The sequence below is a fragment of the Rhodnius prolixus genome, unplaced genomic scaffold (assembly GCF_049639745.1).
Source record: "Rhodnius prolixus isolate KJV_2025 unplaced genomic scaffold, Rpr scaffold_4, whole genome shotgun sequence".
Lineage (NCBI taxonomy): Eukaryota > Metazoa > Arthropoda > Insecta > Hemiptera > Reduviidae > Rhodnius > Rhodnius prolixus.
In genome coordinates, this window is record NW_027411614.1 from 22,796,978 (window position 1) to 22,813,320 (window position 16,343).

General features: G+C 38.0%; 2 protein-coding genes across 3 annotated transcripts in view; both read left to right on the forward strand.

Annotated features, from left to right (window-relative positions):
• Window positions 1–16,343, forward strand: part of LOC141456347 (thyrotropin-releasing hormone receptor-like) — a 210,911-nt gene that overhangs the window by 30,383 nt on the left and 164,185 nt on the right. The window lies entirely within an intron of this gene.
• Window positions 12,547–13,977, forward strand: LOC141455498 (uncharacterized). Its single transcript, XM_074130607.1, has one exon. It carries the CDS (start codon window positions 12,605–12,607, stop codon window positions 13,973–13,975), a length of 1,371 nt encoding a protein of 456 aa, XP_073986708.1. The 5' UTR covers window positions 12,547–12,604; the 3' UTR covers window positions 13,976–13,977.

The window sequence follows — 16,343 nt, forward strand, 5'->3', positions numbered from 1 at the left end:
TAACTTCCTTACTGATGGATTCTTAAATGTTCTTATCTAGTCCAAATACGTTTTAGACAACTTGGTTAAAGGTCTTAATAAGCAACACCATCCGTCTTAATTGGTCCCTATTTTGGTGAAAGTTTGAAGTAAACCGCTTAGATTGGATGAAGCACACAAAACTTTGGGTTATTATTGTTGTTTTAATGAATAGTGTTTATTATAATTTATACTGATTAGTAGTTTTACATCTTTTGGCGAAATATCTAGAATAAATCTGCATTATTTATAGAGTTCCGCAAATTTAGGTCGTGTTTTTAAAATCTGTACACGAAAAGTGGGAAGAAATTATCTCAGTGGTAGGTGCACTGGACTGTTCCACTCACAACTTCTGAGTCTGACTGCCTAGACCTACATAATTTAACTATTTTACGGTGCTAATGAGAAATTGAAGAAAATTTAAATTAAATCCTTAAAAATATTCTTTCAGTTGACTTTGCTTCCCGCTATTCGTGTATCACATTAGATGACATCCTGTATTAGATAGATACCAGAAGATGCTTTATGAGATTAATTTTGAATGTGAGAAGATCAAAGGATGCCATTTAATTTATCTAGGTCTCCTAAGTGTGTGCCTTATTAGATACTATGGAGCACTTCATGGTCATAAATCGTGGTGCCTAAAGCTTAATAGAGTAACTTTTTATAAATCCATATTTAATACCACGTCTCTGGCTGTTTGCAATAGATACCATTCGGAAAGAATGTATTCGTAGTTTTATTAATATTTACAATTAGTACTAATGTTTATTTTGTACGATCCACATTCGTATTTCATGCAAAAAGAGTTCAATGTATTAACGTTTTAAGTAAGTTTTTTAATTTTAAAGATGTATATTAAAATGCAAAGTAGCAATGCTATTGAATTAAAGCAACAATAAAAGAAAAAGTAAATTGCTATAAAACTCTATTCCTATTTGCAAAACCATTAATTAAAGAATTAAATTAATTTTGAAACTTTTCTCTATTAATTAACATCTCTATTAACAGGTTTTAGCAACCTGTTTGCAATGGAAGACCCAAATAATCAGCACTTTATATTACTATGTAGAAATGCCATCCTCTACCATCCTATTTAATAAAGTCGTCTACAACATTCCGATCTTCCTTCAGAAACAAGAACCTCTTCCATCTTCTTATAACAGAAACAATTATCTTTTCAATAAACCTCTCAACAGAATCAAGAGAAGAGCTAACACAATGCCAATATTGATTTTTATTGTGAGAGAATATATATATTTAATATCACTCGTGGTTATAGAGGAACGCATCTTTGACATTGTCTAAATAAATAATAGATTGATTGTGTCCAGTTTTAACTTCATTCATTTTTAAGATAGCTCTCAAAAGATTTTTTTTTTGTATCTTTGTTTGATTAAACAAATTTATAAACATAATATGTACGATATTATGGAATATAACTTTTTATATAATATTAATTTATTTTCATATTTTAGAGTATTGTTTAGTAATGTCATACATACATAATTGCAGCACTTTTTTTTTTGTAAGATTTTTGGAAAAAGTCCCTACATTAAATAAATAAGAGCTTTTACATTTAAATTTCACCCCATGGCTTGACCGTCCTAATTCTAACTGCCCTCTTTGTGCCCCGATTGTGAGGGAGGATTTGCATCATTTTCTGTGCGAGTGTACTGCCCTTAGCGAACTGCGGGTGCGGTGTCTTGGCTTTAGCCCTTTTCCTGCATCTGCGCTGATACCCTTTCTAAACGCCTCTTCTGAGAATGATTGCAGACGTTTAATCGACTTTGCGCGACTGGCTTGGCATTATCGCCGTCGTATGATTTCGCCATCATAGTATTATTGCCTTCAAGGCTTGTGTGAATTTTTTTCAAATATATTAACTTCAATATTTATATTAAATTTTTTATGTTTTTATTTTTGCCATCTTGTAGGCATTTCTCATTTTCTATTTTATTTATTTATGTATTTTCTTTGCTTTTTCCAGAGTACTATAATTTTCTTTTTTTTCTATTCTATTTATTGATGTACGTATTTTACTTTTCTTTTTTCAATGTATAATTTTCTGAATATTCTTCAGTTTATTTTTCTTTTCTTTCTTCGGAGTACTATAATTTTCTTTTATTTTCTATTCTATTTATTTATGAATGTATTTTACTTTTCTTTTTTCAAAGTATGTATTATATAATTTTCTTTAGATTAGCATGAATCAGATATTCTGTTTTATTTCTTTATCATTTTTTATTGTTATTATTTTTATTTTTTTTTTATGCTGTTAATTTTTATTATTATTATTTATTTATTTTTCTGTCTAATTTAATTTTTCTACTGTCTGTTTATGTAGTGCTTATTTTGCTTTATTAATTTTGCGCTAACTCTCCGGCAGACGGAACTTCCGTGCCGTAGAATGTTTTTTTTTATTTATTTAATGGTATTTACTTTCTTTTTATTACAAATAAAACATTATTATTATTAAATAAATAATAAATTTGTAAATGTAGTTCAGTCTATTCAAATTTTATGGATAGTTATTTGTCACCTGATAAGAGTTATGAACAAATAGTGATTCATCGATTTATCTGTCAGTTTGAATATTAGGAATCAAAAATGGATGGGTTGGGCAGGCAAATCAAATCGTTCACTTATTGGATAACATCACTGTTTTTGATATGTAAGCATTAATTGTTTGACAGCTTTTTTGAAATTTGTGAAAGTGACGTTGATCCTTTAAAGCTTTTTTTTTTCTACGAATATTATTTTTGAAATCATTGATTCATTTTATGGAAAACTTTAATTTAGTAAGAGAAAATATAGTAATCGCTTGAAACTTGTGACGTCAGATTTTTAAGAAATACATGTTTTAATGTTCTTTAAGCACTACAGATTACAAAAAATAATCATTAATATATCAATAATTAAATAATACAATAACAATTTTAGTTTTTTTTATTAAGCGGTCTCATTCTTTCTTTCCTTGTCAAAGAGAATCACTAGAAAGGTCAGCCGAACTTAGGTTTCTTTTACAGGATCGGAAATATAGTTGTGGTTTTGAACAAAATCTCTTTAATATTACTGCTACTCTCGAGATTATTGTTCTTAAAGTTAAAGGAGTTTGGATGCTAAGGATCGGATTCGGTTAAGAATAGCATGCTTGCAGGAAAGCCACATTCATTCACAGCGCCACTCTTCTCATAACACTTTTTTGTTTTTTGCGGTGTTCCCTCCAGGGACACTTTCTGTGTTTCGATTTGCTCATAATAAGAAGATCTGTCTTTTGAAAAAATAAAAAAAGAGATACCAGTTGTTGTTTTTTTTAATGTACAAGGGTGAACAGATGGAGTTGTACGTTTGGCTTTTCAATAAATTCTGCCCTTCTTTCCTGTAAATCCAAGAAGAACAAAAGGTGTTGTTGTTATGGATACTCCGAGAAGTAATAGACGAGTTAGTTCGAAAGCCGAAAATAGTTTCCTTTCATATTGGACTATTATGAATAAAAGAAATACAAAGAAAAAGCATTCCATAGCATTACAGCGACCTTATAGAAAATAAGCTGCTCCAGTAAGTAGTTAATCAAAAGCTGAGAAATACAAAAGTCACTAATTTTCTACCAGTTATTTATACAAATAGATATAACAATTTATAAGATGAAATCTCTGACAAAATAGCGTATTAATTTTAATGCTGGATAATGAAGCAGTTTATACAAAGAGTTTAATGAAATAGAGGAAATTCGAGTAATCAGTGAAATGGTTTATTTAAAAGAAACAATGATCAACACCATCGCCACAAGCAGGCATTTGATATTCTATTAAGTTGGCAAACTTAGATATCAAAGAGCCAAAGTAAACTTAGAATTTCTGTTATATGATGAAAAACTCGTGAATTAATAAGCATCAAAGTACAAAGTTAGTTGTTCTCGGTGTTTAGTCGGTTTAATTATTCCCTTTGTTATTTCCACCTTTTCTTTTTCTTTTTAACCTCAAAGCCTTCTAGACAGGAAAGAAGTTACCATTGTGCCTGACACAAAACTGCTAACAGTTCTATTTCTTTCTTTTGTATGGAAAACAAAAAAAGAAAGAAAAGGATTTTAGAGGTTTAGAAGCTAAATGAAACCAAAATTGGTGGAAATATTCGCATGAATTTCTCATCTTGTGATTTCCCTTCCCCACTTTACAATAACTTTCCATATTTGTAATATTTATTAAATCTTCGGACAACATACGCCCACATAAAATAAGTAAAGAATATATATTCTATTCTTCTAAAATACAGGTATGATATAATTTTGAATTTAATAATATTGTTCAAATAACAATTTACAAGTCACATCATCTTGAAATATTATATTATCTCAACAGCAAAATCGTTTAATTTTTCATTGTTAGTTCCACAAAAACTCAATAGGCCGTGCTCTATAGTTTAAAATTGGGAACTTCTAAAGAACTTGTAATTTGCAGTTTTTTTATGCTAATTTATTTGGAGTTTGGTTCAGTGCTTTAACTGAGCAACATCATGTCCCCATGTTCAATTAATTTTTTTTTTGGATTTCAGTAGGAGATGTGGTTTATGACCACTGGTTAAATTATAACTATAATCAGTGTGGTTGAAGTTGGAAAAGTTTTTTACAGGCTAGTTTTTCCAGCAATCAATGAAAGAGTGGTTTTTAATATTAGTTTTTGTTCTAGTTTGGAATAGCAGGAGAACTGGAAGGGAAACTGTTTATCATTACGTGGGATTATATTCCTATACATAATCCTCTATACCTATGGGGCGCAGGAAATAAATGAGTAACATGTTATTTAATTAAGTTTTAAACGAAGAATCATTTCGTTGGTGAACATCGTAGCAAGAAAGAATAACAATTCCTATTGAAGTTTGTGACAGTACCAATATTTTCATTTCATTTTACTTAATTGAATGATTTTTCTTCACACAACTGTCTCATTTTCATTATTGTTCTTCGTTTTTTTTAAGCTTATTTTACATACTCATTCATCGTTAAATTAACAATAAAACTTTACTCAGTATTATTACTAGTTAATTAATGTAGTAGATATAAAGTGGGGATCCTAGCACAGGGGCAAATGAGCTAGGCCCCCCAGCCGCCTCTGGTTTACAATATCCTTACCCCTCTCCATCAACATTGTGCAAGTAGTCCCCATCTACCCCCAACACCACTCCCAACCACCAACTCCTCCATCGCAGAGTAGATATAAAGTGGGGATCCTGGCACAGGGGCAAATGAGCCAGGCCCCCCAGCCGCCTCTGGTTTACAATATCCTTACCCTTCTCCATCAACATTGTGCAGGTATTCCCCCTCTACCCTCACCCCCACTCCCAACCACCAACTCCTACATCGCAGAGTAGATATAAAGTGGGGATCCTGGCACAGGGGCAAATGAGCCAGGCCCCCCAACCGCCTCTGGTTTACAATATCCTTACCCCTCTCCCTCAACATTGTGCAGGTAGTCCCCCTCTACCCTCACCTCCACCCAAAACCCCAACTCCTCCATCGCAGCCCACCAGCCAACTCTGGTTTACAATATCCTTACCCCTCTCCATCAACATTGTGCAAGTAGTCCCCATCTACCCCCAACACCACTCCCAACCACCAACTCCTCCATCGCAGAGTAGATATAAAGTGGGGATCCTGGCACAGGGGCAAATGAGCCAGGCCCCCCAGCCGCCTCTGGTTTACAATATCCTTACCCTTCTCCATCAACATTGTGCAGGTATTCCCCCTCTACCCTCACCCCCACTCCCAACCACCAACTCCTACATCGCAGAGTAGATATAAAGTGGGGATCCTGGCACAGGGGCAAACGAGCCAGGCCCCCCAACCGCCTCTGGTTTACAATATCCTTACCCCTCTCCCTCAACATTGTGCAGGTAGTCCCCCTCTACCCTCACCCCCACCCAAAACCCCAACTCCTCCATCGCAGCCCACCAGCCAACTCTGGTTTACAATATCCTTACCCCTCTCCATCAACATTGTGCAGGTAGTCCTCTTCTACCCCCAGCCCCACTCACAACCCCCAACTCCTTCATCGCAGAGTAGATATAAAGTGGGGATCCTGGCGCAGGGGCAAATGAGCCAGGCCCCCCAGCCACCTCTGGTTTACAATATCCTTACCCCTCTCCCTCAACATTGTGCAGGAAGTCCCCCTCTACCCCCACCCCCACTCACAACCCCCAACTCCACCATTGCAGAGTAGATATAAAATGGGGATCCTGGAACAGGGGCAAATGAGCCAGGCCCCCCAACCGCCTCTGGTTTACAATATCCTTACCCCTCTCCCTCAACATTGTGCAGGTAGTCCCCCTCTACCCTCACCTCCACCCAAAACCCCAACTCCTCCATCGCAGCCCACCAGCCAACTCTGGTTTACAATATCCTTACCCCTCTCCATCAACATTGTGCAAGTAGTCCCCATCTACCCCCAACACCACTCCCAACCACCAACTCCTCCATCGCAGAGTAGATATAAAGTGGGGATCCTGGCACAGGGGCAAATGAGCCAGGCCCCCCAGCCGCCTCTGGTTTACAATATCCTTACCCTTCTCCATCAACATTGTGCAGGTATTCCCCCTCTACCCTCACCCCCACTCCCAACCACCAACTCCTACATCGCAGAGTAGATATAAAGTGGGGATCCTGGCACAGGGGCAAATGAGCCAGGCCCCCCAACCGCCTCTGGTTTACAATATCCTTACCCCTCTCCCTCAACATTGTGCAGGTAGTCCCCCTCTACCCTCACCCCCACCCAAAACCCCAACTCCTCCATCGCAGCCCACCAGCCAACTCTGGTTTACAATATCCTTACCCCTCTCCATCAACATTGTGCAGGTAGTCCTCTTCTACCCCCAGCCCCACTCACAACCCCCAACTCCTTCATCGCAGAGTAGATATAAAGTGGGGATCCTGGCGCAGGGGCAAATGAGCCAGGCACCCCAGCCACCTCTGGTTTACAATATCCTTACACCTCTCCCTCAACATTGTGCAGGAAGTCCCCCTCTACCCCCACCCCCACTCACAACCCCCAACTCCACCATTGCAGAGTAGATATAAAATGGGGATCCTGGAACAGGGGCAAATGAGCCAGGCCCCCCAGCCGCCTCTGGTTTACAATATCGTTACCCCTCTCCATCAACATTGTGCAGGTAGTCCCCCTCTACCCCCACCCCCACTCAAAACCCCCAACTCCTCCATCGCAGAGTAGATATAAAGTGGGGATCCTGGCGCAGGGCCAATGAGCCGGGCCCCCCAGCCGCCTCTTGTTTACAATACCCTTACCCCTCTCCCTCAACATTGTGCAGGTAGTTACCCTCTACCCCCACCCCTACTCAAAACCCCCAACTCCTCCATCGTTGTAGTAGATATAAAGTGGGGATCCTGGCACAGGGGCAAATGAGCCAGGCCACCCAGCCGCCTCTGGTTTACAATATCCTTACCCCGCTCCATCAACATTGTGCAGGTAGTCCCTCTCTACTCCCACCCCCACTCCCAACCCCCAACTCCTCCATCGCAGTGTAGATATAAAGTGGGGATCCTGGCACAGGGGCAAATGAGCCAGGCCCCCCAGCCGCCTCTGGTTTACAATACCATTACCCCTCCCCCTCAACATTGTGCAGGTAGTCCCCCTCCACCCCACCCCCACTCCCAACCCCCAACTCCTCCATCGTTGTAGTAGATATAAAGTGGGGATCCTGGCACAGGGGCAAATGAGCCAGGCCCCCCAGCCGCCTCTGGTTTACAATATCCTTACCCCTCTCCCTCAACATTGTGCAGGTAGTCCCCCTCTACCCCACCCCCACTCACAACCACCAACTCCTCCATCGTTGTAGTAGATATAAAGTGGGGATCCTGGCACAGGGGCAAATGAGCCAGGCCCCCCAGCCGCCTCTGGTTTACAATATCCTTACCCCTCTCACTCAACATTGTGCAGGTAGTCCCCCTCTACCCCCACCCCCACTCACAACCCCCAACTCCTCCATCGCAGAGTAGATATAAAGTGGGGATCCTGGCACAGGGGCAAATGAGCCAGGCCCCCCAGCCGCCTCTGGTTTACAATATCCTTACCCCTCTCCCTCAACATTGTGAAGGTAGTCCCCCTCTACTCCCACCCCCACTCCCAACCCAAACTCCTCCATCGCAGAGTAGATATAAAGTGGGGATCCTGGCACAGGGGCAAATGAGCCAGGCCCCCCAGCCACCTCTGGTTTACAATATCCTTACCCCTCTCCCTCAACATTGTGCAGGTAGTCCCCCTCTACCCCTCACCCCCTCTTCCAGACAGGGCAAATGAGCTAGTGAGAAATAAAAATTATTTTTATCTGTCGTATTCGATCCGACGACTCTGTGCACCAAAAGCCGACGCTTTACCATCCTTGACCATAGTGGTAGTCTTGTGTATGGTTATGAAAGATGTGAATCTTATGTTTCGCGGTCGGCGGCGGTTCTCTGTGGGGGATTCCAGTTTTGTGCCCGGGGATCCGGTTTTGTAAATGTCAAGGTTACGTAGGCGACAGTTGCTGTTGGCAGGGTTATTCCAGCAGTTATAATTTATAGTTTTGTTTACTTCAAAGTCTTAATTCCTTTACCGGCGAGTATAATAAACAGGATATATTTGGTTAAGATGATAAATATTGGAAGAACTTCAGGTAAATACGACAATTGGAGGAGAGGGGGTCGTTGAAACTGCTTCGTGGATAGCATAGTAATCTAAAATCTTACCTATATGAGATCCGGTTTTGTAAATGTCAATGTTACGTAGGCGACAGTGCTATTGCAGGTGTGCGCGCTGCTGGAACATGTTCGTGCACCGGTGGTGTTGAGATCCGGTTTTTAAATGTTAAGGTTACGTAGGCGACAGTGGCTGTTGGAAGGGTTTTTCCCACCAGTTATAATTTATAGTTTTGTTTACTCCAAACTCTTAATTCCTTTACCGGCGAGAATAATAAACAGGATATATTTATTTTATCTTAAAGAAACATATTTATTATAGTATGGTAGAAACTCTTAGCAATAAATTTGAATCTTACGGCCGTCATGTGGCGATTAGAATTTAAATTGGAAATCGTTGTTACACAGTTTTTTTTTTTTTAAGTGGTTTGCACATCCAACTCTAGAAATGTTGCTCTGGTTGGTTTTTTACTTTTATTCCAAGTCTTAGAGAGGGGGTTCTCCGGTGTGTATAAATAGGCCGGGTTTAGATGGAAGACATTGCACAACACCTGACCACCATACCGGACCATAATGTAAGTAGAAATAATTTTCTTGTTTTTTTTGTTTTTATTGGTTTAATTGTTCAGACATGTATAAAGTTCAATAGTATTTTTTTTTGTGGCTAGGGATCTTTGTCAAGCACTCAATTCTGCGAGCACTAAAGGTGCAGTCTACATAAAACCAGCAGATTTAATAACAGGAAGAAAGTATAGAATAAAGGAGATAGGAGTGCTGGACACCAGGTACGGGAAGTCATTGAGAGTGACTATAGCATACGACCAAGGGATCGCACATCTCTTCCTACCCAAGAGGATTCTTCAGGCAATCGATGAACAGCTAATTAACAGTTATAAAGGTAATCTTAACCTCATTTTCTGGGCGAAAAAGGAGGGTCCCAATTATACAAATTTGTAACTGTGGCTGATAAAGAAACGCAGGCGGGTTTGGAAGAAGAGGAAGAGGAAGAAGAAGAATAATTAGAACGTAATAAGACATGTCTATTGTGGGTGCGTCAAGACACAGAATAGATGTCAAATATAGACGCGTTTAGGAGTGACTCTTTAAGACATGTTTTATAATATACGCGTTTTAGGTGAAGGGTTTTTTTCTATTTTATTCTTGTAAAAATATATATTTTATTCTAGGCACGATTAGGTGAAGGGTTTTTTTTATTCTTATTTACTATTATAAAACAATTATGAATTCAGAGAAATTATTAGAAGTAGATAATTATGTATGTGTTAGGTATAGTGTGTACATAACTAAAAAAGACGGAAACATATGTGAAGATTGCGCAGAATCGTATGATGTTTGTGACCTCTTAGACCTCAAAAGTACTCACATTTTACGTAAACGTTCGAAAAAAAGGGAAAATATAAAATGCTCCTTATGTAAGTCCTTGTTGGCGACAATTCAGTCTGTCCAGTCATGTGCTTTTTGTGATAAGCAATTAGACAAAATGATTTTTGACCGTGCCTCTAAAGAAGGGTGGGTTATTGTTTGTAAACAATAAAATAAAGTCAAAATTAGACAAAATGATTCTTGACCGTGCCTTTAAAGAAAGGTGGACTCTTGTTTTTAAACAATAAAATAAAGTCAAAAAAGTTTTGACCGTCAGTCCTTGGTAAAACATGGAACTTGCAGCAGCAGCAGCAGCTCAATGTGAAGTATGTAAAAAGTCTTTTAGTAGTGGGAAAAATTTAACACGGCATAGACTAACTTGTTCAAAATCCTATACTTGTAAATATTGCAGGAAAAAATTTCTCAGCTATGCAAATGGTATAAGACATGAAACAACTTGTTCTGAGGAACCTAAGAAGAAGAAGTTCCACCTATGGGAACCGAAAAAAGATGAATTATATTCTGATCAACGGGAAGAGATTGAGTATGAAACGGCGTTTAAACATAGATTGAAATCTTGGTTCTTTAGCTGCGTTACGTGTCAAGATCTGCATGAATTTCTCTCAAACATTAGAGGTAAAATTATAGACAAAATTAAAAAACTACTTGAAAGTTATACTGCAATTAAAGTTAACATCATGGTGGAGTGTGTTTTCGTAAATACTCTCGATGAGGAAACTGATAGATCGTTTAGGACGAAAAACAAGCCAGTGTTTCAAGCTACAGATGTAGCAGAGTTTATCGATGAGGAATTTGCCTCAATCATTGTGGAAAAGGAGGAAGCTCAAATGAAGAAAAGCGGATGGTCATTGAAAAAGGTTAATGGCCTGCGGCTACGAATTAACAAGTATTCACCGCTCTCCTTCAAGGGCAGTTCCTACATAGCATTACCGGAAGTGATTGAGAGGAAAAAGGCTTGCATCAATGTTAAAAATAATGACTTTGAGTGTTTTAGATATTCCATACTGGCAAAACTTGTGGGCAAGAATGCTGCACGCATGAGTAAATACAAAAATCTAGTGCATGGCTATAATTTTGATTGCATAACATTTCCAACTCCGCTCTCTAGCATACCGATATTTGAAAAAATGAATAATATCTCCATAAATGTATTCGGTCTTGAAGAGAATAATAGTTTATTCCCTTTAAAGGTTGTGAAAGAGGAACTGGCTGATCATAGGGATTAACTTTTGCTTAGCGACGATGAAGGTAGAACTCATTATGTGTATGTGAAGAATTTTGACAAATTGATACGTTTGCAGAAAACTAGACGGAAATGTGGGATAAAAGTGTGTAAACGGTGTTTCACACATTATCAGACTCTAAATGGAGAGTCGGCTGAGGAAAAACTAAATGAACATTCCAGATTCTGCACTGAACACCAGGTTGCAAGAATAGAGATGCCTGTGAAAAAGCCCTACCTTCAATTTGAACATGTGGAGCGAGTGCTGCGGGTGCCGTACGTCATTTATGCAGATTTTGAGGCAATATTACAACCTGTGATTGGGTGTGATCCTAATCCTCAAGATACGTATACAAACATTTCTAGTAAACATATTCCTATGAGTTTTTGTATTTATGTGAAGGAATCTGCGCAAGTGTGTGACGTACCCTCATCATTACCCAAAAAACCATACATCTATAGAGGTGGAAATGCAGCAGCACATTTTGTTGAATGTTTAAAGAGAATAGCTGAAGAGATATTAAGATTGTATTCACTTCCAAATACTGCCATGGATATAAGTGAAGAAGAGGAATTGTCTTTTCAAAGCGCACACACCTGTCACCTATGCAATCAGCAAATAGAGGAAGGGCAAACAAAGGTGAGGGATCATTGTCATGTAACTTGTAAATATAGAGGTGCTGCGCATGATTATTGCAATTTAAGGATTCAAAATCCCACTTTTATACCCGTCCTGCTGCATAATTTAAGCGGTTATGATAGTCACTTTATAGTTAAAGAGTTGGGCTTTGACGAGGAGACTATTGACTTGATACCAAGTAGATACCAACGGTGGTAGAATAAAACTGCGATTTTTGGACACTTTCCGCTTCATGCCATCCAGTCTAGATTCTCTAGTGAGAAATCTCTCAGAGTTGGAAGAAGTGAATAGATTTTTCCCCTCAAAACATGCAGATTTACTGACTAGAAAAGGTATATTTCCCTATGAATACATAACCGATTGGAACAAACTTGAAGAGACCTCACTTCCGCCTAAAGAAAGTTTCTATAGCAGGCTTAATCAAAGTGGCATTAGCCAAGAGGATTATGAACATGCAGTTAACGTGTGGAATACATTCCAGTTTAAAACTTTGGGACAATATGCAGATCATTACCTTCTCCTAGACACTCTTCAATTATGTTCTGTGTTTGAAAATTTTCGCACAATTACGTTGAAAGATCACAAACTGGACCCATGTCATTACTATACAGCTCCTGGATTAACATTTGATGCAATGCTAAAATTTACAAACGTTCGTCTACAACTGTTGACCGACTACGATATGATACTGCTACTTGAGAGAGGGATCAGAGGTGGTATCTGTCAGGTATCACATAGGTACGCTCGCGCCAACAACCATTACATGACTGATTATGATGCGAATAAGGAGAGTACATTTATATCTTACCAAGACTGTACGAATTTGTATGGAAAAGCTATGACAATGTCTCTACCTTACGGAGGATTTCAATGGGCGCCCCCAGAGACTTTCTCCTTAGAGTCTACAAAAGATGATGATGATGTTGGATATATCCTAGACGTTGATCTGGAATATCCAAGCCAACTACACAAGTTACACAACGATCTACCCTTTCTACCAGAAACTATTACAATTAATAAACACAAGAAGCTAGTTCCACATTTAGGTACGCGTAGTAATTATGTTGTTGATTACGTTACTCTACGACAAGCGTTAGGGCATGGTTTGAAATTGGTGAAAATTAATCGTGTACTAAAGTTTAATCAATCTAAATGGTTAAGTCCGTATGTGGAATTTAATGCCGAGCTTAGAAAGGTGGCTAGAAATGATTTTGAAAAAGACTTTTTCAAATTGATGAATAATGCAATTTTTGGTAAAACAATGGAGAACATACGTAAACGGGTGAACATTCAATTGGTGTCTAGTGCGAGGAAAATTGAACGTTTAGTAGCTAGACCGGATTTCATTGATCGTACAATAATTGGTGAGAACTTGGCCGCAATTCACATGGCTAAAAAGTCTATTGTATTCAACAAACCAATTTATGTGGGAATGAGCATTTTAGACCTATCAAAAACTGTAATGTATAATTATCACTATAACATAATGTTACCTAAATACGGTGTAGAGAAATTAAAACTCTGCTATGTCGATACCGACTCTTTTACATACTTTTTAAAAACCCAGGATTTTTATAAAGATATGTCAAGTTTATTAGATTATATGGACACATCTGATTATCCCGCCAACCATCCCTGTTATTCCATCAAAAATAGAAAAGTTATGGGGACATTTAAAGATGAAGTGGCGGGTAAGATAATTAGAGGTTTTGTAGGGCTTAGAGCCAAAATGTATTCCATCGATGTAGAGGGGGGAAAAAATATTAAAAAAGTGAAAGGAATTAAAAGTAGTTCTGTGCAAAAGACCATATGTTTCCAAGATTATGTAGACTGTTTGTTCTCTAAAAATGAACATAAAACTTTGATGAGTGTAATACAGTCAATGAAACATGTAGTGCATACTAGTGAAATAAACAAGGTATCTTTATCACCATTTGATGATAAACGAGAGATCCTTGCAGACAATGTTCAAACATTAGCCATAGGTTATAAGGCATCTATGTAATAATCACCATAATTATTTGTAAAATAAAATATTAAAAAAAAAAAAGTGTGTTTTTCTTTCTCCTCAAAAAAAAAAAAAAGACAAGTTTTCAAATAATCATTTTTTTTATTTTTTAAAAACATATTTACATATTAAAAAAATATTTACATAAAAAAAAGAAAAATATATAAACAGGTCTTCTTCCACTCGCAGTCTTGCGAATGGCTGCAGCAGAGGCACATCCTCCTTCTCCCCCTCTTGATGTTGACTTCACTGCCACAAAAGAAGCATGTAACTGTTTTCCTATAGTGATAATATCCGTGGATGGCGAGTAGATTTCCATCCAGTTCACCATCATAATTGCTGAAGGTTTTAATTCTTGCATCCATTTGCTCCAAGTTCACCTTGTCCAGATTTGCATTTATCCAAAAAGCCAACTGTTTTGCTTGCTTTAGCGAGCAATACTGCGTTCTATAGGAATGAGTATCCTCGCATATTTCAAACAATGTAGCCCCTGGCAGTTTCTGTAAGGACGGACATCCAAATTCGCCCAAGTCTAGAACATCTCGTCCCAGGATATTCCCCAAGTGTTTACACTTGTCGTAGCCTTTTGCGAATATTGCTCTGAAATCTTGGCTAACTTGTTGGAGTAATGTAGTAAATTCTTCATATCTCACGTCCCCTTTGATCCATTCTATGGCATGGAGATTGCTCTCCAGCCATTTGTTTGGGTAGCTTCTGCCCTCTTCCAACTTCTCCTCTGGCGGTTTGAGTAGCCAATGCGCAATAACTGTGTAATTAAGGAGATCGATAAGGGTGACCTCCTTAACTATAAACTTTTTCTTGAAAAGAAAAGCTTGAAAATCTATCACAACACCGTTCATTGCTGTAACTGATGAACTGACTGACTGACTCTCTCTGGAAGCAGCCGCATTATATATCCAGCAATACCCCACAAAAAAAAAAAAAAAAAAACTGGTTTTAGATACGTCTGACTAGTCCTTGTAGAGGGGAGTATTCCACCAATGTGTCGTGCAAAATTAATGCGTATGCTGTGGTGTTGGCCTTGAAGGCCTCACTACATTCCATCTCAATTCTTATATCAACAGAGGATGAGCGAATAGCTTCAGATTGACGTGAACAATCAATCATATAGGTAAGAAATCACCTTGCTATGCTATTCAGCGAAGCGATTTCAGCGACTCCCACTCCTTTACCAACTGGACAGCAGTATTGCACAACATTATGCAAAGGGTAATATCTACAGTTTGTAGTACTATCTACCAACGACTTACATATGTACCTACCTTAAAACCTGCTTTTCTGTTTCATCTCTACAATGTTAGGCGTGGGTAAATTATAATAAAACTACATAATATTGTATGACACTTAATTAATTTTGTACAATAGTAAATTTTTACACACAAAATACAACCCTTTCCTTATGTCTAACAGGTGTATACTTAAGAACGTCCAACTTAATCTTTATTTTATAATCTAAATCCACATCCGAATCGTCTAGTTCTTTCTCTAACCAATAGTTCGAAACATATAATGATTCCACATTTTCGAATTGTAAGATGTAGCGCATTTTTCCCCGATGTACGATCTCCTTGATTGCCACAATAACTAGTTCTACTCCTTCTTTTAACTGCTCCAATCTACAACATTGACCAACCTTCACTTTTCCCTTTATTTCCAACATTGAGATTTCGTTAAATTGTACGGCTTCTTGCTGTGTAAAGGGAGTATCCTCCAAGTTTTTCCAAACTCCAGGGAGAAATTCTAATTTTTCTATTTTTGGAAAACTGTGGCCCTTATAAGTGGTCATTCCATTCATCTCAATTAGACAAAATGGTTCTTGTCGTGGCAAACAAAACAGGTCCATATCGTCATCGTAAGGGATTTTGATAAACCCATTTTTCTTAAGATCTTCTCTGGCGTTGTTTGCAGAAATAAATACATTTTTGTGGAATCCTTTAATGTAATAAACACTTTTTGAATCATCTTTCTCTGCTAAAACCCCTACATAAGGAAATTTGCCTTTATTATTCACTGTAAACGCTTTAACTTTATAAGCTCCGCTGGTATCTAGATTTTTCCAATGTGATTCAAAATATGGTATTAACAAATCACTCAACCTTGTAACTTCTTTCTCAAATTCCATCAAATGTTGGTGATTGTTTTTAAACGCTTCAGTGTTGGCAAGAAACTCCAGTTTTCTCCGTTTTAAATCATTTTCTTCTACTTCCATTTTACGTTTTTTAGCCGATAAAACATTAATACTACATAACGGGTCTATTTCGTTTAATTTGTATGGAATTAATCTATTACTAGTGTTTGTCCTTTTTCGTAGAATTTGAGGGATCAAATTTTTAGTGTGTATAAG

Excerpts from the sequence above, each read along its gene's own strand:
- LOC141455498 (XM_074130607.1), top strand. The coding sequence starts at position 12,605 with ATGCTAAAATTTACAAACGTTCGTCTACAACTGTTGACCGACTACGAT.